Here is a 23,215-nt window from a genome sequence, read left to right as displayed (position 1 = left end):
ATTGTATCAGACTGTATCAGACTGTATCAGACTGTATTGTATCAGACTGTATCAGACTGTATCAGACTGTATTGTATCAGATTGTATCAGACTGTATCAGATTGTATCAGACTGTATCAGATTGTATCAGATTGTATCAGACTGTATCAGACTGTATCAGACTGTATTGTATCAGATTGTATCAGACTGTATCAGATTGTATCAGACTGTATCAGATTGTATCAGATTGTATCAGACTGTATCAGATTGTATCAGACTGTATCAGATTGTATCAGATTGTATCAGACTGTATCAGACTGTATCAGACTGTATTGTATCAGATTGTATCAGACTGTATCAGACTGTACCAGATTGTATCAGATTGTATCAGACTGTATCTGACTGTATCTGACTGTATCAGACTGTATTGTATCAGACTGTATCAGACTGTATCTGACTGTACCAGATTGTATCAGACTGTATCAGATTGTATCAGACTGTATCAGACTGTATTGTATCAGATTGTATCAGATTGTATCAGATTGTATCAGACTGTATCAGATTGTATCAGACTGTATTAGATTGTATCAGACTGTAATATGACAGAAGCACACACATAGAACTGCATAAACTCACATATAGACTCACAGTGACTATCCTGATCTTATTTGACTTTCATGTGTCAGTGTGTTAGCTCTCCGTGTTCTTTAATGTCAACACAGTTTGAGTTTGACCACTTCAGTCTGACTTCAGTCTGACTTCAGTCAGACTCAGGCTGAAGTCAGACTCAAACTGAAGTCAGACTGAAGTCAGACTCAGACTGAAGTCAGACTGAAGTCAGACTCAGGCTGAAGTCAGACTCAAACTGAAGTCAGGCTGAAGTCAGACTCAGACTGAAGTCAGGCTGAAGTCAGACTCAGGCTGAAGTCAGACTGAAGTCAGACTCAGACTGAAGTCAGGCTGAAGTCAGACTCAGGCTGAAGTCAGACTCAGACTGAAGTCAGACTCAGGCTGAAGTCAGACTCAGACTGAAGTCAGACTGAAGTCAGACTCAGGCTGAAGTCGGACTCAGGCTGAAGTCGGACTGAAGTCAGACTCAGACTGAACGGTCATTGGTGTTCACATGATCAGTTTGACTTAACACTGAATTCATTCATCAGCGTTTCAATTCAATTATATGACAATAATGATGAAGTCAACAGATTGATATTAAACATAACGATGTGTGATGTAATCCTTCTTTTCTTGTAAACAAATCCTCAGAACACCTCAGAAACTCTTTGTCTAAAGATATAGTTACTCTGTTTATGGTATTCAACATATAAATATATCTGAACCCACCAGCTCAGCTTCACCAGCATCCATACAAAAGAAGATCCGGCAGGTAATAAAATACAGCGAGGACTGCTACTACAAGAGGTCGCTATGGAATCACAACAAATGTGGGCGAAGGTCACACAGATCCGGTTCATTATCAGCGGATTGTTTTTAAACTACTTGTAGAAAAATGTTCATCTTTGTTATAATCTAACAGATGACAAACATTAATGTAACGTTAATATTAGAACAGCTGCAGTGATACATATACTTAAAGTCTCTGTGCTGTTATTCTCTATATCAGCACTCATGAATGACTCGTCCAATCAGATTCGGTCTGTTGTATAACATGTTTAATTCTTTTGGGGTTAATTCACCACCTTCACTTCCTGTATTCATGTATGTATTCAAGTATTTTTCCTGTTTCGGAGCGTGTCAGGAAAAGCCTTTACCATCGAGTTCAGGTTTGAAATAGACACGTGATAATAAAGGACAGTTTGAACATGATTAACATGATCTGTTCTTCTTTTTCTTTTCACCCTTTAGGCCAACACATCGACCGTGATGGACATGTTCTCTGACTGCAGAGAAAAAATGTTTAACTTAGTCAAGAATGAGTACCTGAAAAAAGGAAAGGAAGATATTTTCTGAGATGACAAAGACATGAAAAAGTGAAAGAAGGTTTAAACACAGAGAGGATACAAATCTAACTGAAGATCAGGCACGAACAATCTGTATTTATACATCTACAAAGTGTGCGGCACGTTCAGTTCTGCAGTTAACAGAAACAGAAACTATGGCTGCTCATTTAAAAACACTCTTTACATTTCCTGCTGACGTCGGCCATAGATCTTAAATCAGGATCATAAGATCTGAAAGTTACATTTGAATTCATTCATTAAGAGGAAGCTCAGCTGGTAGACCACATGTTCGAGTTTTATTTTGTTTTCTGAAGAAGACGCAGAAACGAGAATACAACCTGATCGCTTTCAGGATGACGACAAAATAAAAGCTGACTGTTACTGAATTATGACAAAAAAATATAATATCAATATATGATGTCATATTTGACTTCTTTGACAGGAAACACATTTCAAATCAACAACAGAGAAAACAAAGACTGGACACCAGGACTTCAGGTCCATCAGAGTCCATGTTCGCACCTAAAAGTCATACTCAGTGGTGACATCAGCAGCGATGTCATCGTACTCTTCATCCAGTTCAACACGCTGGTTTGTCTCCATGGAGACGGCTGGTTTGTCTCCCGTCTTCCTGCTGCAGCAGATGGACATCATCAGACCAGTAGAGATGCAGAACGGACAGCAGACCACTAGATGGCAGAAGAGTCTGATCACAGACACAGAGGAGGCTGATGGAGGAGAACAAGAACAAGAACCAGGACCAGGACCAGGACCAGGACCAGGACCAGGAGTTTAATTTAAAGCTCAGACTTCCTGAGTCATTTCACTCAGACGTGCAGAACAAACACAAACATGATCCTGCTGCTGCTGAACTTGATCTTTGTAAATAAAGTAGAAATCATGAAGTTCCATCAGCTCACCTGCAGAAACAAACAGTCCATACAGCAACACAGCCACAACTGCAACAGGCAAACAGAGGTCAGTGAGGCAGCGTTCACACCTGGAGTTAACAGCTGATCTGATCACAGGTGGACAGCTCTAAAGGTGTGAATGCACCAAGAAGCATCGAGGACGCGTTCAGATCCGATCACTCAGACCACGTTCAGAGGTCCGTTTAAAAATCTCAGTTTAAAGATCTGCTGAGTTTGAAGAGAAAATAAAGAAACTTTGTGAAACTCTGGAAGTGACATCTGAGCTGTCCAGGTGTGATGGGATCAGCCAGGACGCATGACAAGATACCAGGTGTGAACAGGCCCAAAAGGTCAGAGGTCAACACAGACAGACAGACTCCATCAGCTCACCTGTAGCTGTCAGCAAAGGCACACCTACAAAGACAGAACAAGGTGTAAAGGTCAGAGGTCAGCAGGTTACCTCTGTTAGTGTAAAACATGTAACAGAGCTTTCAGCAGCATCTCATGGTGTTCATCAGTAATGTTCAGAGAGTCACTTCATGAAGCTGCTTCACCTGCAGCGTGTCTCCTCTGAACATGTCGGACTGCATCTGGATCAGAACAAAACAGAGGGAGACCGGTCAGAACATCTGTCACAGGCCAACCAATCACAGGTAGACACCTGCTGACCGGATCAGACACAGGTGAGTCTGACAGCTTTCATACCTGACTGATTCCTGCTCAGGCTCACAACTCCAACCAGGACCAGAACCGCAACGAGAACCAGGAGAACCAGAGAAAACACAACAACTCTAATTCTGATGAGGGACGAAGAGAGAGGGGAGGAGGTTTGAGGAGGAGCTGGAGGAGGAATCAGGAGAACCTGGTTAGTTCACGTCTTTCTCGATTTTTGGGTCCTTATTATGGGTGAATATTAGAAACTGACACGAGTGAACACGAGCGAGTAACGTGAGGCACAAATTCGCTTCACGTTTGGAGACCATTCGTCCATCAGGATGGACCAAACTTGCCTTTTGGATCAGCTACAGTCATGGTGGTCTGGTCGCTCCTTTGTCCAGAACTGGTTTCACACCAGTAAACTCCAGTGTCAGACTGACGGAGAGTCAAGATGATGGAGGAGACTGTATTATTAAACCTCACCAACTCCTCAGTATGTCCTCCCGCTGTCCTCTTCAAAGTCCATCCATCCGCTTCCTGTCCATCTCCAACACAGCTCAGAGAGACAGAGTCTCCTGTAAAGTACTGAGGACGGTTTGGACCGACATGCAGAGACACTGGAGGACAGACAGACAGACAGATGAAATATATTTAATATCTTATTATTCAGCATCAGGGATTGTTTCACTTCCATCAGCTCACCTGCAGAAACAGTCGGTCCGGACAGCAGCAGCACAGACACACCTGCAACAGGAGGACAGGTGTCACTAAAGACCACTGAAGGATCTGGACCACGAGGCAAGAAGACGAAGACACACAACAGAATTAAGGACATTTTAATGACACCCAGTGTGAGGGAGTCTGACGTGAACTTCCCCTTTTTCTACAAACACAGAAACTTCTTTATATTCAAGAATAAAACTTTCTGATCTCTAAATGATTTAGAGACGGCAAACATGATTCAGATACAGACTGATGATGAGAGTTGATGGATGGATGGACGCTCTGTGTTGGACTCACCGATCAGCACAGATGCAGATGAGGTCTTCATGTCGTCTTGTCGTCAGTCAGTCTGAACAGCTGTAGCTTCGTCACTACAGTCTGACCCAAACTGCTGATTCACTGGTGACAAACAGGAAGTCAGAGTATGTCAGAGAGAATGAAAACTACATGTAACACAAAGAAAGATAAAAACAGGAACAAACAAGACAAAGGTCAAACTTCAGACTCATGCACCATGAGCTCATCACCTGGAAAGGTTTCAATTAACAGATCGTCAAAGCTTCATTAGTGCCTTCTTAATGAGTTTGAGGCCATCGCTTGTTGTTCAGAGGTGAGCAGTATATATATAATATATGATATCTTATATATGTATATCTTATATCATATATCACCCTCATCCATCCATCCATCAACTCTCATCATCAGTCTGTATCTGAATCATGTCTCTAAATCATTTAGAGATCAGAAAGTTTTATTCTTGAATATAAAGAAGTTTCTGTGTTTTGTGTTTGTAGAAAAAGGGGAAGTTGACGTCAGCCTCCGTCACACTGGGCGTCATCAAAATGTCCTTAATTAGAATCAGAGCAAATCCTCGTCCTCAGTGTCTGTGAGGTCAACACAGGAAGTGCCAACAAGCTGCAGTTCCTGCTCAGTCAGTAGAGCAGCCGCCCCGTGTGAAGGGTTCGAATCCCACATCTCTCTCCACACATTGCTGTCACTCTTCAGCTGTCACTCTTCAGCTGTCACTCTTCAGCTGTCACTCTTCAGCTGTCACTCTTCAGCTGTCACTCTTCAGCTGTCTGTCAAAATAAAGCTTAAAAAAGACAAAGGTGAATTTGTGCCTCACGTTACTCGCTCGTGTTCACTCGTGTCAGTTTCTAATATTCACCCATAATAAGGACCCAAAAATCGAGAAAGACGTGAACTAACCAGGTTCTCCTGATTCCTCCTCCAGCTCCTCCTCAAACCTCCTCCCCTCTCTCTTCGTCCCTCATCAGAATTAGAGTTGTTGTGTTTTCTCTGGTTCTCCTGGTTCTCGTTGCGGTTCTGGTCCTGGTTGGAGTTGTGAGCCTGAGCAGGAATCAGTCAGGTATGAAAGCTGTCAGACTCACCTGTGTCTGATCCGGTCAGCAGGTGTCTACCTGTGATTGGTTGGCCTGTGACAGATGTTCTGACCGGTCTCCCTCTGTTTTGTTCTGATCCAGATGCAGTCCGACATGTTCAGAGGAGACACGCTGCAGGTGAAGCAGCTTCATGAAGTGACTCTCTGAACATTACTGATGAACACCATGAGATGCTGCTGAAAGCTCTGTTACATGTTTTACACTAACAGAGGTAACCTGCTGACCTCTGACCTTTACACCTTGTTCTGTCTTTGTAGGTGTGCCTTTGCTGACAGCTACAGGTGAGCTGATGGAGTCTGTCTGTCTGTGTTGACCTCTGACCTTTTGGGCCTGTTCACACCTGGTATCTTGTCATGCGTCCTGGCTGATCCCATCACACCTGGACAGCTCAGATGTCACTTCCAGAGTTTCACAAAGTTTCTTTATTTTCTCTTCAAACTCAGCAGATCTTTAAACTGAGATTTTTAAACGGACCTCTGAACGTGGTCTGAGTGATCGGATCTGAACGCGTCCTCGATGCTTCTTGGTGCATTCACACCTTTAGAGCTGTCCACCTGTGATCAGATCAGCTGTTAACTCCAGGTGTGAACGCTGCCTCACTGACCTCTGTTTGCCTGTTGCAGTTGTGGCTGTGTTGCTGTATGGACTGTTTGTTTCTGCAGGTGAGCTGATGGAACTTCATGATTTCTACTTTATTTACAAAGATCAAGTTCAGCAGCAGCAGGATCATGTTTGTGTTTGTTCTGCACGTCTGAGTGAAATGACTCAGGAAGTCTGAGCTTTAAATTAAACTCCTGGTCCTGGTCCTGGTCCTGGTCCTGGTCCTTGTTCTTGTTCTTGTTCTCCTCCATCAGCCTCCTCTGTGTCTGTGATCAGACTCTTCTGCCATCTAGTGGTCTGCTGTCCATCTGCTGCAGCAGGAAGACGGGAGACAAACCAGCCGTCTCCATGGAGACAAACCAGCCGTCTCCATGGAAACGAGACAAACCAGCCGTCTCCATGGAGACGAGACAATCCAGCCGTCTCCATGGCGACGACCCAGCATGTTGAAGGAAGGAGTGGGCTGGATGAAGAGTACGATGACATCACTGCTGATGTCACCACTGAGTATGACGTCTGTACACACTGACTATAGATCAGTAGCTCATCAGATCTGAACTGTCCCTTTAAATGAATCACAGGCTCATTGTTCTTGGTGTATTTAATATGCAGAGTTCATGTCTCTGTTTTACACTGTGGACATTGTTACATATTCTTTTGTCATACTTCATGTCATCCTGATCAAATGTGACTTATAAATATTCAGTTCAAATGTTTTCATGAGGTGTCGACCTGAATAACTTCCTGAGTTAAATTCAGTTCCAGCATTTAGTGAATCTGTAATATTCATTTAGTTAAAGCATGTGGTTTTCAGAGCTACGATTACACTCATTTACTGACATCAGCTCCATTCATATGTACTATGTTCATATTAAATGTGTCTGACATTCATTCATAAAGTATATTTTACTTCACAGCTTTAAATGAACTCAGTGTTTGAGTGTAAAATGTTTCAACATGTAAATGATGCAGCTTTGCTTTATGATCAGGCGATGACAGCAGACGACCAACATGACTGTTTGAGCTCTTTAATGCAAAGCAGCAATTTCAACACATCCCAACAAGACATGAACAATGTGTGAGTGCACACAGTAACTAACCAGAGCATCGTGTTCAAGGTCAGGCACAACAGAGAGATTTAAAGAAGGCAGGGACAGTAAACTTCTTTTTAGTCTCCGTGGTAACAAGCTTACAGTTCAGAGAGCTCTTACCTCCGACACTCTCCAAGACAAAGACTCTCCTACAGTCTTTCATCTCTGCAAATTTACCCTCACCATCGTGAATCTCAGTTATCTTGAACTGCTCATAGGGAGGAATGAGCACCTCCTGCTGCTCTGGAACTTGTGCATACTCTTTCACATCAGCACCTGAACAGGTCTGAATTTTGAAGCAGCTGTTTGCACCAAAACCTGTCAGGGTTGTTGTGAGAGAGGTGGAGCCAAAGTAACCCAACCGAATGATTTGATTGACCTCGCCAGTATAGATATAGTTAGTTCGTCTGTAAACAGTGTAACAGATCTTATGATCAGGATTCAGGATCTGTATGGCAGACGTCAGCAGGTAATGTAAAGAGTGGTATTTAAATGAGGAGCCGTAGTTTGTGGCCTCTGCTCTGACGGCCTTATTGAAGTCTACGTGCGTGACAGCTGCTGTATAACTACAGAGTGCTCGCAGGTGATCTTCAGTCAGAGCCTTGTTCTTATTTTGTTTAACTGTCCTTTTAGTGCAGTCTTTTATTACTTCATCATCCCACATCATATCTTTCTTTTCTTTCTTAAGGTATGTTTTACTGATGTCCATCATATCGTCTGTGCAGCCAAAGTACATGTCGTCGACTGAATCTTCCTCCATGCTCAGTGGGGTTGGCTTGTTAAATGATGGAATGTTCTGAAACAGGAAAAATACTTGAATATGCATAAGTCTGATATATTAGAACACAACATGTCACAGTGATGCATCAGATCACATGAGCAGATGGATCGACTGCTTTCTGCTCTACATCTCACACACATCACACAGCTCCATGTTTCCTGTGTGTGTGCTCCTCTGTCCTTCAGTGCTGATGATACGACACTTTGTCTGCTTCCCTCTCCAAACATCAAAGTTCAGCTTTGGTCAAAACTTTTAATAAGAACCAGCACAAACAACTGCTCAAAGAAATGTTTTGACCAGAATTCAATTATTCATTTCAATTACATAAAACATGTGAATGACATAGTTTTAATATAAATGAACTAATGTGAAGTAAATAATAAGATTCATGTAACAGTACTGAGAAAGTCTCTGCTGGGTTTGGACAAACGGACTGATTGTTACAGCTGGAAGCACACTGACTTTATTATTTATATCAAAGCGTTGTAATCAGTAATAAGTTCTGACTTCCAGTTTTCTTTTACCTTTATGAACACACGTTTTAACTTGAACAACTCCAACTGTCAGAATCAACCTCAGCTCTCATTACACAGCAGCTGTGGCTGAGCGGGTCGTCCACTAATCGGATGATCGGTGGTTCGATCCCCGGCTCCCTCAGTGTCTGTGTGTGAATGGTTAGCTCCTGAAACTGATGAGCAGCTAATAGTAACTTTAAAGCTAATGCATAAAATGTTAAACTGCATTAGAATCCATTAAACAGAAAACTGACTGTCAATCAGCCGTTTCAGTTTAAACTGATTTGTATTCAGTTCTAGAATACTTTTGAAAAAATAATTGATTTTCAGTTTTCATATTTTGATTTCTGTGTTTTTCAGGTCGAGCTTCAGAGTATCCGAGTATCTTAAACAGGATTTTATTCATGCAGACTCGATTTCTAAATCACACGTGAGCAACAAAGCAGCTGCAAACATCCTCCACAGTTCATGTCCACTGATGATCAGACGTCCACTCACCGCCATGGAGACTTCAGGTGACATCCAGCAGAGGAGTAACCACAGGGGGGCGAGGATCATCATGTTTCCCTTCATCACTGCAGTCAGGTAACTGTTCACACTGCGGACACGTAACACACACACAGTGTATCCACACACTGGCCTGGTAAACGCTGTTTCATCAATTCAAGTGTACACAAGATTCTTTGAGTTGATTCCAGACTCACCGGCCGTCAGGATGAGATGTCGTGCACCGAGTGAAGCCCTCTGCTCAAAGGACGCATGCTCCTTTATATATACACCTGTGAAGGTGTCTCACACACAGTCACACAGTCACAGGTACAATTTGCATGTTTGGTGGGAGTCTCTGTCTCACCATGGCTGCTGGTCATCACTGACGGGCGGGGTGAGTGCTACACCTCGGTGCAGGTCAGTGTTAAAGTGTGATGTGAACATGATCCACGAGTGTGTGAATGTTTCACATTCATGTCAAAAACTAGAAATAAAAGACGTCCCCTTCAGTCCAAACGTCCCCTTCAGTCCAAACCAATGAACTGATAAACAGACTGACTCATTCATGTTCAAGTCAAGACCAGCACGCAGAGCTGACGTCACGTCCTGCTGCAGACAGCAAGAAACAGCAAATATTAAATATACAAGTTTAAAAGGATCCAAGAAAAACAGGACAACTATAAATATGATGAGATATCCACAGTGTAGGTGTAGCAGCATAAACAGTGTGAATATATGAAAAACAGCAATGTTCAAACTGTCTTTATTAATATGATAAACCTAAAGAAGTAAGGAGGAGTGGATTCAAAGTGTCAAAGTTTAAGTTGAATTTATTATTCTTGTACAAGGAGCGTTTAACAACACAGAGGGTCACAGAGGAAAGGCTCCCTGAGGAGCTCTAACAGTTGGTTCTTCACATTGTCTCGGATACAGACAGTATCATAACATCCTTTATGGTTTTCTGCTCAGTAAAAGACAGGACACACACATATGAATGAAAACATCTGCACCTCAGTATAATCCTGATTTCTATAACACCTGATAACTGCTCCACTGCTGTGCAGGGAGACTGTGTTACTTCATTTACACTGAAACTGGAAATGTTTTCTGTCACTAAAAAGGAGAAGTCCTGAGTTCAGGCTGTAGGCTGACGTGGCAGAGCTCAGGTCACCTCCTGTCATCGCTCATATCTTCCTTTGACTCAGCAGCAGCACTCGTCTCTCTTCTTCTATCTCACTTGCTTTGCAAGTTACAAACCTGGTTTCCATGGCAACAGATATGAACAATGAGGCCCATGAATGCAGACAGAGACGTGTTGGAGGCTGCGAGCAGTAAACTGCTGAACTGTTCACACTGAAACATTTGACTGTATGTAAATTAAGTCAAGTGAGTAAAACTTCCATTCATTTTTCAAAACCGTTTTTCTTTATCAGGCCGTGGGTCGAGCTTATCTCAACAGACTGTGAGAGGCGGGTACGCCACGGACGGGTCGCAGGTCAAACAGACTTTCACACTTCAGACAGCTCAGAGAGAGCTGATCCGGTAACAGTAACACTCAGAGCACGCCGTGACTCTTTAACATCACTGCAACTAATATATGACAAAGGCTTCAGTGGGACACTCTCACCATCCCGTCCATCAATGTCAGCAGCACAATCGGACCTCGTGCAGTCCAACACTGGGTCAGAGCTTCTTTTGCAGCATCTAGAACACACTGGAGGCTGAGCAGGGTGACGCCCCGATATGTGGAGCATTTCTTTGAGACCCCGCTCTGCCACAGGTACTGTAGCCGTCCTCCATGTCACACTGAAATGTTACGTCAGCCAAGACAGTCCAACAATGTCCAGAACCTTCAGCATGTCACCTGAATGTCACCTCACCACCAGAGCTTTCTAACTACCCCGGCTACCTGCCAGAGATATGTGAGGCTCCCTGAGTCTTCAGGAGTAAGTGAACTGCTGTTTGGAGCCAGGTGAGCTCACCTGTGTCACCTGATGCCAATGTGTTTGTGCTTTCTAACAACACGGCTCTGTCCTGAGGACAGCATTCAGTCTCTGAGACGTCCTACAGACTGTCCAAAACCTGGTCGTAGTCTCCGTGACGTCCCCGCAGACTGTCCAAAACCTGGTCGTAGTCTCCGTGACGTCCCCGCAGACTGTCTAAAACCTGGACGTAGTCTCTGTGACGTCCCCGCAGACTGTCTAAAACCTGGACGTAGTCTCTGTGACGTCCCCGCAGACTGTCTAAAACCTGGACGTAGTCTCTGAGACGTCCCCGCAGACTGTCTAAAACCTGAAGCTGGCCGACCTGCGCACACTCAACAACATGCACGGCGAGAAGATGCTGTCATTCGGCGTCCAGGACGCCTGATGACCTCACTGATGATGTCACGGCGCTCTCTCTCATTGCCCGTGATGTCATCGCATCATAAAGACTAATGTGATGATGTCATCAGTGAAACCGCTCAGCTCCCCGCCAAAATAAGAGTCTGCAACGTACATCCTGACAGGACGACTTAAAGGAACAATCTGACATTTCACTTCATAACTGAAGGCTAACAGTTTCCCTTCACTTCCAGTCTTTGTGCTAAGCTAAGCTAAGCACATCCTGGAGGCGGGCCGGGGGTGAGAGGACACCGCAAGAAACCAGCCAATAGCACGACGGCAACGTCAGTGACGGACAGCTCCACTGACCAATGAGACAGCAGAGGAGGAGAGACGATGTGTTTAAGTACAGTCAGACGTTCCAAACATTATGCAGCTGATCCTCTGTATAAACTGTAAACATAAATATCCAGTGCCGTGTTGGACAGAGTCCCTCTACAGTTTATTCTGTTATGAATATATAATTATTTGGATACATGCCTCATTATGACTGACAGTCTGTCATGTTCGTATCTGTGTTGAAGTTGTAAAGACATGAAATGATAATTACAGCGGGCCCTGAACGCCTCGTCTTCATTGAACACACCTTCACATTTCTGTTTTAGTAATCAGACTTCGACAGTTGGACTTTTATTTTGAACTTTTTCATCATTTTTCAGACTCTGGAGGAGAAGTGGGTCGAACTGAAGCCTCACACCGACCAATCAAACACTCTCTGCTCTCTGATTGGTGAAAACCTTCAAAACATCAGCAACCAATGAGGAGGCAGCAGGAGGAACCACCAGCTGCTCTACGTCGACCTCCACCACGACACGTTTGAAACTTTACTGACAAAAAACCTTGAATTGTACCTTGAAATCCTTGAATTGTACCTTGAACCTCCAGGATGGCATGTATCTCACACGTGTGTGTGTGTGTGTGTGATGTCACAGTGCACGCTGGGACAGGTTTTCAAAATAAAAGCATGAACAGGAAGTTAGTGAACTTTTATTTTGGGAACAACTAAACAGGTCAGCTGACAGTTTGTGAAGTTTATTTGTTTAATATGAAGACAGGAAGTGACATGAACTTTACAAACTAACGGAGAGGACGAGGAGGAGGACGAGGAGGAGGACGAGGAGGAGGAGGAGGAGGACGAGCTCAGACGAGAGGACTGCTGCAGAGAAACACCAACCAGTCTGTGAGACTGGGATCAGATTTATGAGGCTGGAGGAGGGACAGGTGAGAGAGAGACAGGTGAGAGAGAGACAGGTGAGAGAGAGACAGGTGAGAGAGAGACAGGTGAGTTCATGGTGATGCCTTCACATTGTGTCTTCATCTTCACGTGTGTCTGTGTCTCACCTTCAGTCCACGCGTGTCCAGCGGCTGTCCGTCTCGTCGTACCGACAGCAGTCGGGCTCGTCCAGCGCTCGGGTATCCGTCCTCCACCTCCAGGTGACACACCAGCACCGCCGTCTTCAGGTAGACCAGCAGACGCTGAGCCGGACACCAGTCGATGGCGAAGCTGAAGAAACACGCAGAGAGATCACACGCTCGCCATCACAGCTGATTATTGGTCATTGATCTGAGCAGCAGAGAGGATTGTGGGAGCTCACCTGGCCCTCAGTCCCTGGATCTCTGACAGCAGCTGGAACTGACCCATGTAACACTGCATGACGTCCAGCAGGGCGGCGCTCAGCTCCGACCACCGGCCCGACACGCTGTCCTCCACCAGCCCGGCCGCCCCCCCGCTCACCTGCAAACACACACTGTCACTTTAAGAGGCTCAGCCAATCAGCTGCTTGACAGCCTCAGCATGTTAGCTGGTGAACTCAGGTGTGGTTACCTGCAGGCTGAAGTGCTCATCATGGCTCCAGGTGATTGACAGCTTCAGTGGATCCAGCTCATTGGATGCCTGGTCAGAGGAGGGGCGTGGCCTGAGCTCCACACACAGCTCTGATTGGTTGAAGGACAGCAGGCTGATCTGCATCACTTCCTGTACGGCAGAGACGTACACCTGCAACCTGACAGGTGAGCTCCAGTTAGTGACCAATCACAACCGCCCATCCACGATCACCTGACCTGACGACACTCACTCATCTCTGAGCCGCTGCCAGCTGATCAGCTGACTGAGCGCCGCCTCTGACTCCGCCCTCAGCCCGGTCAGCTGACGATCACATGACTGCAATGCATTCTGGGCCTTCTGCAGAGACTCCAGCTGTTCACTCTGCTGCGTCTGAAGGAGGCGAGGAGACGAGGAGGTGAGGAGACAAGGAGAGGAGGCGAGGAGGTGAGGCGAGGAGGTGAGGAGACAAGGAGAGGAGGCGAGGAGGTGAGGAGACAAGGAGAGGAGACGAGGAGACAAGGAGGTGAGGAGACAAGGAGAGGAGGCGAGGAGACAAGGAGGTGAGGAGACAAGGAGAGGAGACGAGGAGAGGAGACAAGAAGACAAGGAGAGAAGACAAGGAGAGGAGACGAGGAGACAAGGAGGTGAGGAGAGGAGACAAGGAGGTGAGGAGACAAGGAGAGGAGGCGAGGAGACAAGGAGAGGAGACAAGGAGAGGAGACGAGGAGGTGAGGAGAGGAGACAAGGAGGTGAGGAGACAAGGAGGTGAGGAGACAAGGAGAGGAGACAAGGAGGCGAGACGAGGAGACAAGGTGGTGAGACGAGGAGGCAAGGAGACAAGGAGAGGAGGAGACAAGGAGAGGAGGAGACAAGGAGAGGAGGCGAGGAGGTGAGGAGACAAGGAGAGGAGACGAGGAGACGAGGAGGTGAGGAGAGGAGACAAGGAGGTGAGGAGAGGAGACGAGGAGACAAGGAGAGGAGACAAGAAGACGAGGAGACGAGGAGGTGAGGAGAGGAGACAAGGAGACGAGGAGAGGAGACAAGGAGAGGAGACAAGGAGAGGAGACAAGGAGGTGAGGAGACAAGGAGACGAGGAGAGGAGACAAGGAGACGAGACAAGAAGACGAGGAGACGAGGTGGTGAGGAGAGGAGACAAGGAGACGAGGAGAGGAGACAAGGAGAGGAGACAAGGAGACGAGGAGAGGAGACGAGACAAAAAGAGACAAGGAGGTGAGGAGACAAGGAGAGGAGACAAGGAGGCGAGACGAGGAGACAAGGTGGTGAGACGAGGAGGCAAGGAGACAAGGAGAGGAGGAGACAAGGAGAGGAGGAGACAAGGAGAGGAGACAAGGAGAGGAGGAGACAAGGAGGTGAGGAGACAAGGAGAGGAGACAAGGAGACAAGGAGAGAAGACAAAGAGACGAGGAGACAAGGGAGGATTCTGGGTATTGTAGGTGAACAGCAACAGTCCACGTGTGTGTACCTTGTGTGTGATCAGCTGTGTGAGTGTGTGTCTTCTGTTGTCGATGTGTTGGATCTTGTCCTGCAGAGATCTGAGCAGAGTCTCCGTCTCCTCCACCCCTGACCTGTACTCCACCTTCAGGGCCTTCCACCTGCTGCGAGCCCCGCCCTCTGACACACACACACACACACACACACACACACACACACACACACCAATGTGTAGTTACTTATAAACATTTTAAAAGGTTTAACACAGAGAGACAGACAGACAGGTATATTCAGTCTGTGTGTACCTGGTTGGGGGGGGCAGGGTTGCGTCATCAGTTGCTGGGCAGACTTCAGACCTTCCAACAGAGACATCATGGAGTCCAGAACAAACAGCTGACGACCCAGAACCTTCTGGACACGACGACTGTCCTACACACACACACACACACACACACACACACACACACAGTCTGTCAACAACACATCAACGCCAACACCGTGTGTGTGTGCGTGTGTGACGCACCGTCAGGTAAAGCACCATCCGGGCAGCTTCAGCTTCAGCACAGTCCGGCTGCTCAGAGTCAGAACACGGATCCAAGAGAACCGGATCACAGCGCTGTAACACACTGACACACACACACACACACTAGCAGTCAGTTAGCTCACTCATTTTTCCACCGTTTGAAATTTTCTGAAACTTTCCGAAACGTTCCGTGTGTACGTTAACGAACATTAAACAAACGTTGTGTGAACGTTAGCGGAGTGTTCGGTGGTAAACGTTGTGTGAACGTTAGCGGAGTGTTCGGTGGTAAACGTTGTGTGAACGTTGTGTGAACGTTAGCGGAGTGTTCGGCGCTGATGACAGACTCACCCTCGGACGGCAGCCATTTCTGTTTTCAAACACCCGCCACACGTCACGACCGCGCTCATTGGCCGCTTGACAATGACGTTGAGCCAATCAGGAAGCTTCCTTATCTTCTTCTCTGGTGTTTATTGGCAGTCGGCATCCTTGATGTTGCGTTTACCGCCATCTGCTGGACATTTCCTCTCCTGTCGTTTTCTTTTAATTATTCCAGAGACAGAAATCTCGCGATGATTCTGCTGCTTCAGATTTCCACAGTCTGTTCCTCTCTGCACAGGACACGCTGTAACCACACCGACCAGCTGATGTTAGTGTGGATGTTTTAACAGTGTGTCCTGCTGATGTTAGTGTGGATGTTTTAACAGTGTGTCCTGCTGATGTTAGTGTGGATGTTTAACAGTGTGTCCAGCTGATGTTAGTGTGGATGTTTAACAGTGCGTCCTGCTGATGTTAGTGTGGATGTTTAACAGTGTGCCCTGCTGATGTTAGTGTGGATGAACAGTGTGTCCTGCTGATGTTAGTGTGGATGTTTAACAGTGTGTCCAGCTGATGTTAGTGTGGATGTTTTAACATTGTGTCCTGCTGATGTTAGTGTGGATGTTTTAACAGTGTGCCCTGCTGATGTCAGTGAGGATGAACAGTGTGTCCTGCTGATGTTAGTGTGGATGAACAGTGTGTCCTGCTGATGTTAGTGTGGATGTTTTAACATTGTTGTCCAGCTGATGTTAGTGTGGATGTTTTAACAGTGTGTCCTGCTGATGTCAGTGAGGATGAACAGTGTGTCCAGCTGATGTTAGTGTGGATGTTTTAACAGTGTGTCCTGCTGATGTCAGTGAGGATGAACAGTGTGTCCAGCTGATGTTAGTGTGGATGTTTTAACAGTGTGTCCAGCTGATGTTAGTGTGGATGTTTTAACATTGTGTCCTGCTGATGTTAGTGTGGATGTTTTAACAGTGTGTCCTGCTGATGTTAGTGTGGATGTTTTAACATTGTTGTCCAGCTGATGTTAGTGTGGATGTTTTAACAGTGTGTCCTGCTGATGTCAGTGAGGATGAACAGTGTGTCCAGCTGATGTTAGTGTGGATGTTTTAACAGTGTGTCCAGCTGATGTTAGTGTGGATGTTTTAACAGTGTGTCCTGCTGATGTTAGTGTGGATGTTTTAACAGTGTGTCCTGCTGATGTTAGTGTGGATGTTTTAACATTGTTGTCCAGCTGATGTTAGTGTGGATGTTTTAACAGTGTGTCCTGCTGATGTCAGTGAGGATGAACAGTGTGTCCAGCTGATGTTAGTGTGGATGTTTTAACAGTGTGTCCTGCTGATGTTAGTGTGGATGTTTTAACAGTGTGTCCTGCTGATGTTAGTGTGGATGTTTTAACATTGTGTCCTGCTGATGTTAGTGTGGATGTTTTACAGTGTGTCCTGCTGATGTTAGTGTGGATGTTTTAACATTGTTGCCCAGCTGATGTTAGTGTGGATGTTTTAACATTGTGTCCTGCTGATGTTAGTGTGGATGTTTTAACATTGTTGCCCTGCTGATGTTAGTGTGGCTGTTTTAACATTGTTGTCCAGCTGATGTTAGTGTGGATGTTTTAACATTGTTGCCCTGCTGATGTTAGTGTGGCTGTTTTAACATTGTGTCCAGGTGTTTTTTCAGCTTTTAATGCCCCAGAGTGTTTAACACAAAATACACACTAACAATAAAATTACATTTAAATTAATTAAATAAATTATACAATAAACAAAACTCAAACACTCATGAATCTGCAATAACCTCGTGTGATAATCTGTGTGCGTTACTGCTGTAACAGAGTAATTATGTACCGTTACTGCAGTAAAGTATCCGGATACTTTGCTCCATCACCTGCTGCAGCAGCTGCGGTCAGCTGGTCACGTGACGCTGCTCAGTGTTGCTCTGCAGCAGAGAGGCTAACGGCTAACCGGAGAGCTAACTGTCCTCAGGGTGAGACAGGCAGACAGACAGACAGTCCACACACCGACAGACACCTGGAGACAGACGGACCGGAGGATGAGCTAACCCGCACGGAGCCGGTGACGCTCACAGGTACGGTTTATGTCACCTGTGTGACCGGATGTATCGGTGATGCTGCAGACATCCTGCTAATGCTAATGCTAACACACTGCTATGTGGCTGGGCTAGCTGGTTAGCTAACTCCGCACATCCCTGAAGAACAGGTGTGTGTGTGTGTGTGTGTGTGTGTGTGTGTGTGTGTGTGGACAGGTGTTCAAACAGCTGGAGAACAGGTTGGCAGAGAAGCTAACGTGTTAGCCTAGCCGGCTGTCAGGCCGTGGTGCTGATGATGCTAACTGACGGACACAGAGACAAACGGCTCAGACAGCTTCAGAACTGTCCTCACTGTGTCCGGGTCCAACTGGACCGGCTCTGACAGGTCGAGTTGGACTGGTTCTGATCAGATGTGAAAGAAAACGTAATTTTAACCCCGTTTATAGTCATGAAGCTGTTTGTTATAAACCAGGTCTGATCTCAGAGACTACGTCCAGTTTTAGACAGTCTGTGGGGACGTCACGGAGACTACGTCCAGGTTTTAGACAGTCTGCGGGGACGTCACGGAGACTACGTCCAGGTTTTAGACAGTCTGCTTGTTAGACGTCTGTGGGAACCGTGCAACGGAGACTACCTCCGGTTTATAGACATACTGACGGGGAACGTAACACGGAGACATCCGATCAGTATTAGAACAGTCCCTGCGGGACGTCTCGGGACTACGTCCAGTGGTAGACAGGACAGCAGGGGGAACCCGATCACGGAGAGCTAGGAAAACGATCCAAGTTTCGACAGTCTGGCGGGGAACGTCCACGAGACACTCCAGGTTTTAGACAGTTAGGCGGAGAAAGCGTTCCGGAGGCAACACGTCCAGTTTAGACAGTCTGCGGGGAACGTCACGGACTACTGTCCGCGGTTTTGCACAGTCTGAGCGGGACAGACGGAAGACTACGGTCCAGGTTTTGCCTGTCTGCCTGTGGCTGCGGGGACGTCTCGGAACTGCGTGCAGGTTTTAGACAGGGTCTGCTAAAGGACGTGCCGGCAGTACAAAAATCCGTTTGGACAGCGGCGGGACTGGCACGAGACTACGTCCCGGTTTAACAGTCGGAAAATGCGGGGACGTCAAACTGAAAAACTCCGTCCAGGTTTTCGACAAGTCGATGCTGGGACTTCACGAAGATACGTCAAGGTTAGACATGTGCAAGGGGGAGTCGCGGAGACTACGTCCCCATATTTTTAGACAGCTCGGGAAGTCACGGATACTATCGTCCAGGTTTTAGACAAAAGTCTCTGGGACGTACGGAGACATACGTCCGAGGTTTTTAGACAGGCGGCGGGGACGCCCGGAGACTACGTTTTTCACCCCGGGTTTTAGACATCGAGCGGGGACGTCCGGAGACAACTCACAGTTTAGCACGGTCTGCTGGGACCCCCCCCCTCACGAGACTACAGGTCCAGGAATTTTAGCATGGCGTGCGGTAATGGACGTCACACAGGAACTACGATCCAGGGAGTTAGAACGGTCTGGCGATGACATCTCGGAGAACTACGATCCAGGTTTTAGAAAAACAGTCTGCCGGGACGCACGGAACGACGTCGCCAGGTTTTAGCACAATCTGCGGGACGTCACGGGAGACTGCGTCCACCGTTGTATCATCTAGACAGTCTGCGGGGCCGTCACAGGAGACTACCGTCAGGTTTATTTACCAGTATCGTGCGGGGACGTCTCGGAGACTACGTCCTAAGTTTTTAGACGTCTGGCGGGACGTCACAGTGAGACGACTCCCCTCACAGGTTTAGACGCTGCGGGGACGTCCCGAAGGCACTACAGTCAGGTTTAGACAGTCGCGGGGGACGTCTACGAGACTTCGTCAGGTTTTAGACAGTCTGCGGGGACGTCGTAGGAGCTAGTCCAGGTTTTAGACAGTCCTGCGGGGACGTCTACGGATACTACGTCCAGGTTTTATACGAAGTCTCGGGGACGTCACGGAGACTACGTCCAGGTTTTAGACAGTTTCTGCTCTGGGGACGTCATCGGACGGGAGACCAGTCCAGGTTTGAGCATTCGCAGGGACATCACGGGGCACGTCCAGTTTGTTTAGACGTCAGCGGGGACGTCATCGGAGAACGATACTCCAGGGTTTAGACAGCTGCCCTGCGTGGACGTCAATGTAGACCTTGGGGTCTCAATGGTGACACCGGTTGTACGCTCCTGTTGATTTTGTGCACCCTTCTTTTTGTGTGACGTTTGTTTCGATTGTAAGTTATTTGAGTTGACTCCTGCACATGCTACGAGAACGTTAATTAGGTTTACCATGGATTACAGAGGATTGCCTAGGATGACATGGACTGTTTGTGGTGTTTCACGAGAGTTGTGTGTGTTTGCAGCAGCAGTAAAGAATACCCTAACCCTCCGCACAGATCCTGCCCCCCGCCAGCACCAGGGGTCCCGCACCTCCACCCACGCTTCAGCCAGGAACTTCACACACACACACACACACACACACACACACACACACACACACACACACACACAATCCCAGCTCTCTGATTGGACTGGACAGGAGTTCGTGTTCACAGCTGACTGATGATGTCATTGCCCCCCTCCAGGCTAACACCAGCCCTCCTAAGCTGAGCAGAGAGGAGGTCAAAGGTCGCGGCGCTCTGCTGTCTGACATCTGTAAAGGCGCGCGGCTGAAGAAGGTGGAGGTGGTGAACGACCGCAGCGCTCCGCTGCTCGACAGTAAGAGCCAAACACCAAAGAGCCAAACACCACCCACAGACCACCCATACATTCGCTTATACCAGTACCTACACCAGCAACAGAGCCCGCCTCCACAGCAGGGGGCGCCGTCTGAGGAGCAGCAGAGGACGGCCACAGATAAGAGCTCCACCCCGTCACTAGAGAGTAAGACCACACCCCTTCAACATGTTAGAGCGCCACGCAGGGCGAGGCGGGTCGAAGCGGGCCTTGAGCCAGCCGCCACGTTTCCTGTCCACACGAACCAGAACCAGAACCACACACACCAGAACTAGACAGGTTCAGACAGACTCCGAGTCAGCTGATTTTGGTCTTCATGTTTGTTTCTGTTCCACTTTTTTCTGTCCTCGTCTCAAGTCTTTAATATCATTTGTTTTCTTTGACAGATGATTTTTAATATTAATGCTTTAAATACTAAAATCACTTCATCACACTGTCTGAGCTGATGGACAGGTGATGGACAGGTGATGGACAGGTGATGGACAGGTGATGGAGCGGCTGGTGAGAAGTGATCCTCTGGCGTCCTGCTCTGCTCTGACTGTTGATGTTTACTGTCTGCTGTCCACATGAATGTTTCTGTCCACTCACAGTGAAGAAGACAAAGTTTGTATGTCCCAACTATTGTTGTTGAACAGTCCATGTCCCCGCAGACTGTCTAAAACCTGGACGTAGTCTCCGTGACGTCCCAGCAGACTCTCTAAAACCTGGACGTAGTCTCCGTGACGTCCCCGCAGACTGTCTAAAACCTGGACGTGGTCTCTGTGACCCTGTGATGTTTCCTCCTCAGCAGAGTTAGCATGCTAGCGTCTTAGCATCAAAACTGCATGTGAGCAGCAGCTAGCTGTAACATGGCTGTGCTAAGCTAGCTGATGAGCTCACCTGCTTCCTGTTTACCTGTGCTGGAGGAGGTAACAAGTGACTTCAGTCTCGGATTGTTCCGTAACACCGGAAACATCAGACTGATCCTTGAACTCTGATTGATTCCAACTGTTGTAAACAAAATGACCATGAACGATGCTGGGCTGTGTACGTGATGATGGATTCATTCATCCTGGCTTTAATCTGTGCCGTGTTGGGATTAATCAGAGTTTTCAGGTGTTTTCATCAGACCTCTGCTCAGGTGTGAGGTGGGCGGAGCTACTGAGCTGGTCTAATCAGGTGAGAACACCTGTGAAGGCGAGTGTTCAGACACGACATGAAGTTCACCTGACAGACGGCGTGAACGTGATAAGAGTCTGTTCAGAACCACAACCAGTTCACACCTGAACAAACTGTCCAATAGCTGAAGTCTATTTAATAAACCCCGCCCCCTCCAGACTCCGGCTCTGAGTGATGTCACAACGTGGCAGTGTGATCATGTGATCACGTGTCGGCGCCGTGTGAAACTTCATGTTCTGTCTGAACACAAACTTTATAGAATAAATGTTGTTGATTGGCTCTCAGCCTGTGATGTCATAGACTGTGGTCGATGATGTCATCGGAGCTGCGTGGGAGCGTAACTCACTTCAGTGTGTGACATCATCACCTCACCTCACCTGCACCCCTCCTCACCCTACAGTCTGTGATGTCATCGTAGTGTCAGTGTAGTGTAGTGACATCATACCCTCAGGAGGCGGAGCCCTCAGTCACCTATGTCCAATGGTTGTGGTTCTCAGAGCCCAAAGGAGGCGGAGCAGCAACAGGGGGAGCCAATGGGAGCGCAGCAGGAAGCCCATCAGGTTCTGCTCCACCAATCGGAGGGCTGTTCACAGGCGGAGTTCCTAAACTGAGACCAGTCGGAGGTGACGTGGATTTTCTTCTTGTAGCTCAAAGGTGTAGCAAACACACACAGGTGTAGTTCACACACAGGTGTAGCTCACACACAGGTGTAGTTCATACACAGGTGTAGCAAACACACACAGGTGTAGTTCATACACAGGTGTAGTTCACACACAGGTGTAGTTCATACACAGGTGTAGTTCATACACAGGTGTAGCAAACACACACAGGTGTAGCAAACACACACAGGTGTAGCTCACACACAGGTGTAGTTCATACACAGGTGTAGCTCATACACAGGTGTAGCTCACACACAGGTGTAGTTCATACACAGGTGTAGCTCATACACAGGTGTAGTTCACACACAGGTGTAGCTCACACACAGGTGTAGTTCATACACAGGTGTAGCAAACACACACGGGTGGAGCTCACAGGTGTACACAGTACCTATGTTTTGTGTGTCTCTACCTGCAGACGGGTCCTCGGGTCGTTCTCCCTCCACTCGAGCCGCGGCGCCTCGCCCTCCCAGCCATCGCCATGACGACACAGAAAGCCCCTCCCCTCAGGCGCAGTCGCCGATGGAGGCGTCACGCTCCCAGCGTCCCTCTCTGCCCAACCTGTCCTCCTCTCCCTCCCCCTCCTCGCCCTCCTCTGCAGCCTCCTCGCCCTCCACCACCATGAAGCACTCCTCCTCTGCCCCGCCTCCACCTCCCCCGCTTTGTCGCCGTGGTAACGCACCCTCTCCTCCCTCCTCCTCCTCTTACAACAGAGAGAAGCCCTTCCCCCCGACCCCTAACAACACCCCGCCCCTCCCCTCCAAACCTCCCCCGTCTCCTGGCAACAGCAGACGCCCTCCCACTTCAGGAGGAAACCCCGCCTCCTCCTCTCTGGCCCCGCCCCCTCCACCTTACCGCATCACCAACGGTCCGACAGGTGGCGACGCGGCACCCGAGTTGCCGCAGCGTCACAACTCGCTCAGCAACAAGAGGACGGCCCCCTCACCCGGAGGCCACACCCCCACCAGAGGCCCCGCCCCTCCTC

The 23,215-nt window shown here is 47.6% G+C and overlaps 4 protein-coding genes and 2 long non-coding RNA genes across 8 annotated transcripts in view; 3 read left to right on the top strand and 3 right to left on the bottom strand.

Moving 5' to 3' along the window:
• Positions 1-2,209: 2,209 nt before the first annotated feature.
• On the bottom strand, positions 2,210-4,627 carry LOC104936303 (uncharacterized). 2 transcript variants are annotated; one of them, XM_027276248.1, is made up of 8 exons: positions 4,526-4,627; positions 4,208-4,249; positions 3,859-4,122; positions 3,554-3,688; positions 3,403-3,438; positions 3,239-3,262; positions 2,858-2,896; positions 2,210-2,665 (listed from the first exon to the last, which is right to left on the bottom strand). In XM_027276248.1, the coding sequence occupies exons 1-8, from the start codon at positions 4,554-4,556 to the stop codon at positions 2,460-2,462; spliced, it is 777 nt and encodes a 258-aa protein (XP_027132049.1). In that variant the 5' UTR covers positions 4,557-4,627; the 3' UTR covers positions 2,210-2,459. The 2 variants fall into 2 exon arrangements, with proteins under 2 accessions (XP_027132049.1, XP_027132048.1); XM_027276247.1 differs by having other exon boundaries at positions 4,208-4,291; positions 4,526-4,610.
• A 723-nt stretch (positions 4,628-5,350) lies between these two features.
• LOC113744963 (uncharacterized) lies at positions 5,351-7,135 on the top strand. Its single transcript, XR_003461924.1, has 5 exons — positions 5,351-5,597; positions 5,713-5,748; positions 5,889-5,912; positions 6,255-6,293; positions 6,486-7,135. It is a non-coding gene; the product is annotated as an uncharacterized LOC113744963 (long non-coding RNA).
• Positions 7,136-7,319: 184 nt separating this feature from the next.
• Positions 7,320-9,894, bottom strand: LOC109140833 (T-cell ecto-ADP-ribosyltransferase 1). 2 transcript variants are annotated; one of them, XM_019268853.2, is made up of 3 exons: positions 9,323-9,894; positions 9,117-9,216; positions 7,320-8,118 (listed from the first exon to the last, which is right to left on the bottom strand). In XM_019268853.2, exons 2-3 carry the CDS (start codon positions 9,189-9,191, stop codon positions 7,351-7,353), a joined length of 843 nt encoding a protein of 280 aa, XP_019124398.2. In that variant the 5' UTR covers positions 9,192-9,216; positions 9,323-9,894; the 3' UTR covers positions 7,320-7,350. The 2 variants fall into 2 exon arrangements, with proteins under 2 accessions (XP_019124398.2, XP_027132084.1); XM_027276283.1 differs by lacking the exon at positions 9,323-9,894 and adding an exon at positions 8,242-8,352 and having other exon boundaries at positions 9,117-9,203.
• On the top strand, positions 9,112-12,395 carry LOC113744961 (uncharacterized). The gene is made up of 3 exons (XR_003461923.1): positions 9,112-9,203; positions 11,686-11,837; positions 12,151-12,395. It is a non-coding gene; the product is annotated as an uncharacterized LOC113744961 (long non-coding RNA).
• Positions 12,396-12,462: 67 nt separating this feature from the next.
• On the bottom strand, positions 12,463-15,766 carry si:dkey-225f5.4 (uncharacterized). The gene is made up of 9 exons (XM_027276282.1): positions 15,640-15,766; positions 15,292-15,394; positions 15,074-15,197; positions 14,800-14,948; positions 13,567-13,706; positions 13,317-13,494; positions 13,087-13,226; positions 12,833-12,995; positions 12,463-12,697 (listed from the first exon to the last, which is right to left on the bottom strand). Exons 1-9 carry the CDS (start codon positions 15,696-15,698, stop codon positions 12,632-12,634), a joined length of 1,122 nt encoding a protein of 373 aa, XP_027132083.1. The 5' UTR covers positions 15,699-15,766; the 3' UTR covers positions 12,463-12,631.
• A 4,391-nt stretch (positions 15,767-20,157) lies between these two features.
• Positions 20,158-23,215, top strand: part of LOC104936302 (WAS/WASL-interacting protein family member 2-like) — a gene marked incomplete at its 5' end in the record, with an annotated part of 5,083 nt that continues 2,025 nt past the window's right edge. Inside the window, 3 exons of the mRNA XM_027276244.1 lie at positions 20,158-20,563; positions 22,072-22,197; positions 22,649-23,211. Of these exons, the coding sequence (XP_027132045.1) occupies positions 20,158-20,563; positions 22,072-22,197; positions 22,649-23,211 (1,095 nt within the window). The remainder of the gene's footprint in view (positions 20,564-22,071; positions 22,198-22,648; positions 23,212-23,215) is intronic.

Source organism: Larimichthys crocea, unplaced genomic scaffold, assembly GCF_000972845.2.
Source record: "Larimichthys crocea isolate SSNF unplaced genomic scaffold, L_crocea_2.0 scaffold33, whole genome shotgun sequence".
NCBI classification, from domain to species: domain Eukaryota; kingdom Metazoa; phylum Chordata; class Actinopteri; family Sciaenidae; genus Larimichthys; species Larimichthys crocea.
This window is presented reverse-complemented; position numbering and strand designations above follow the sequence as displayed.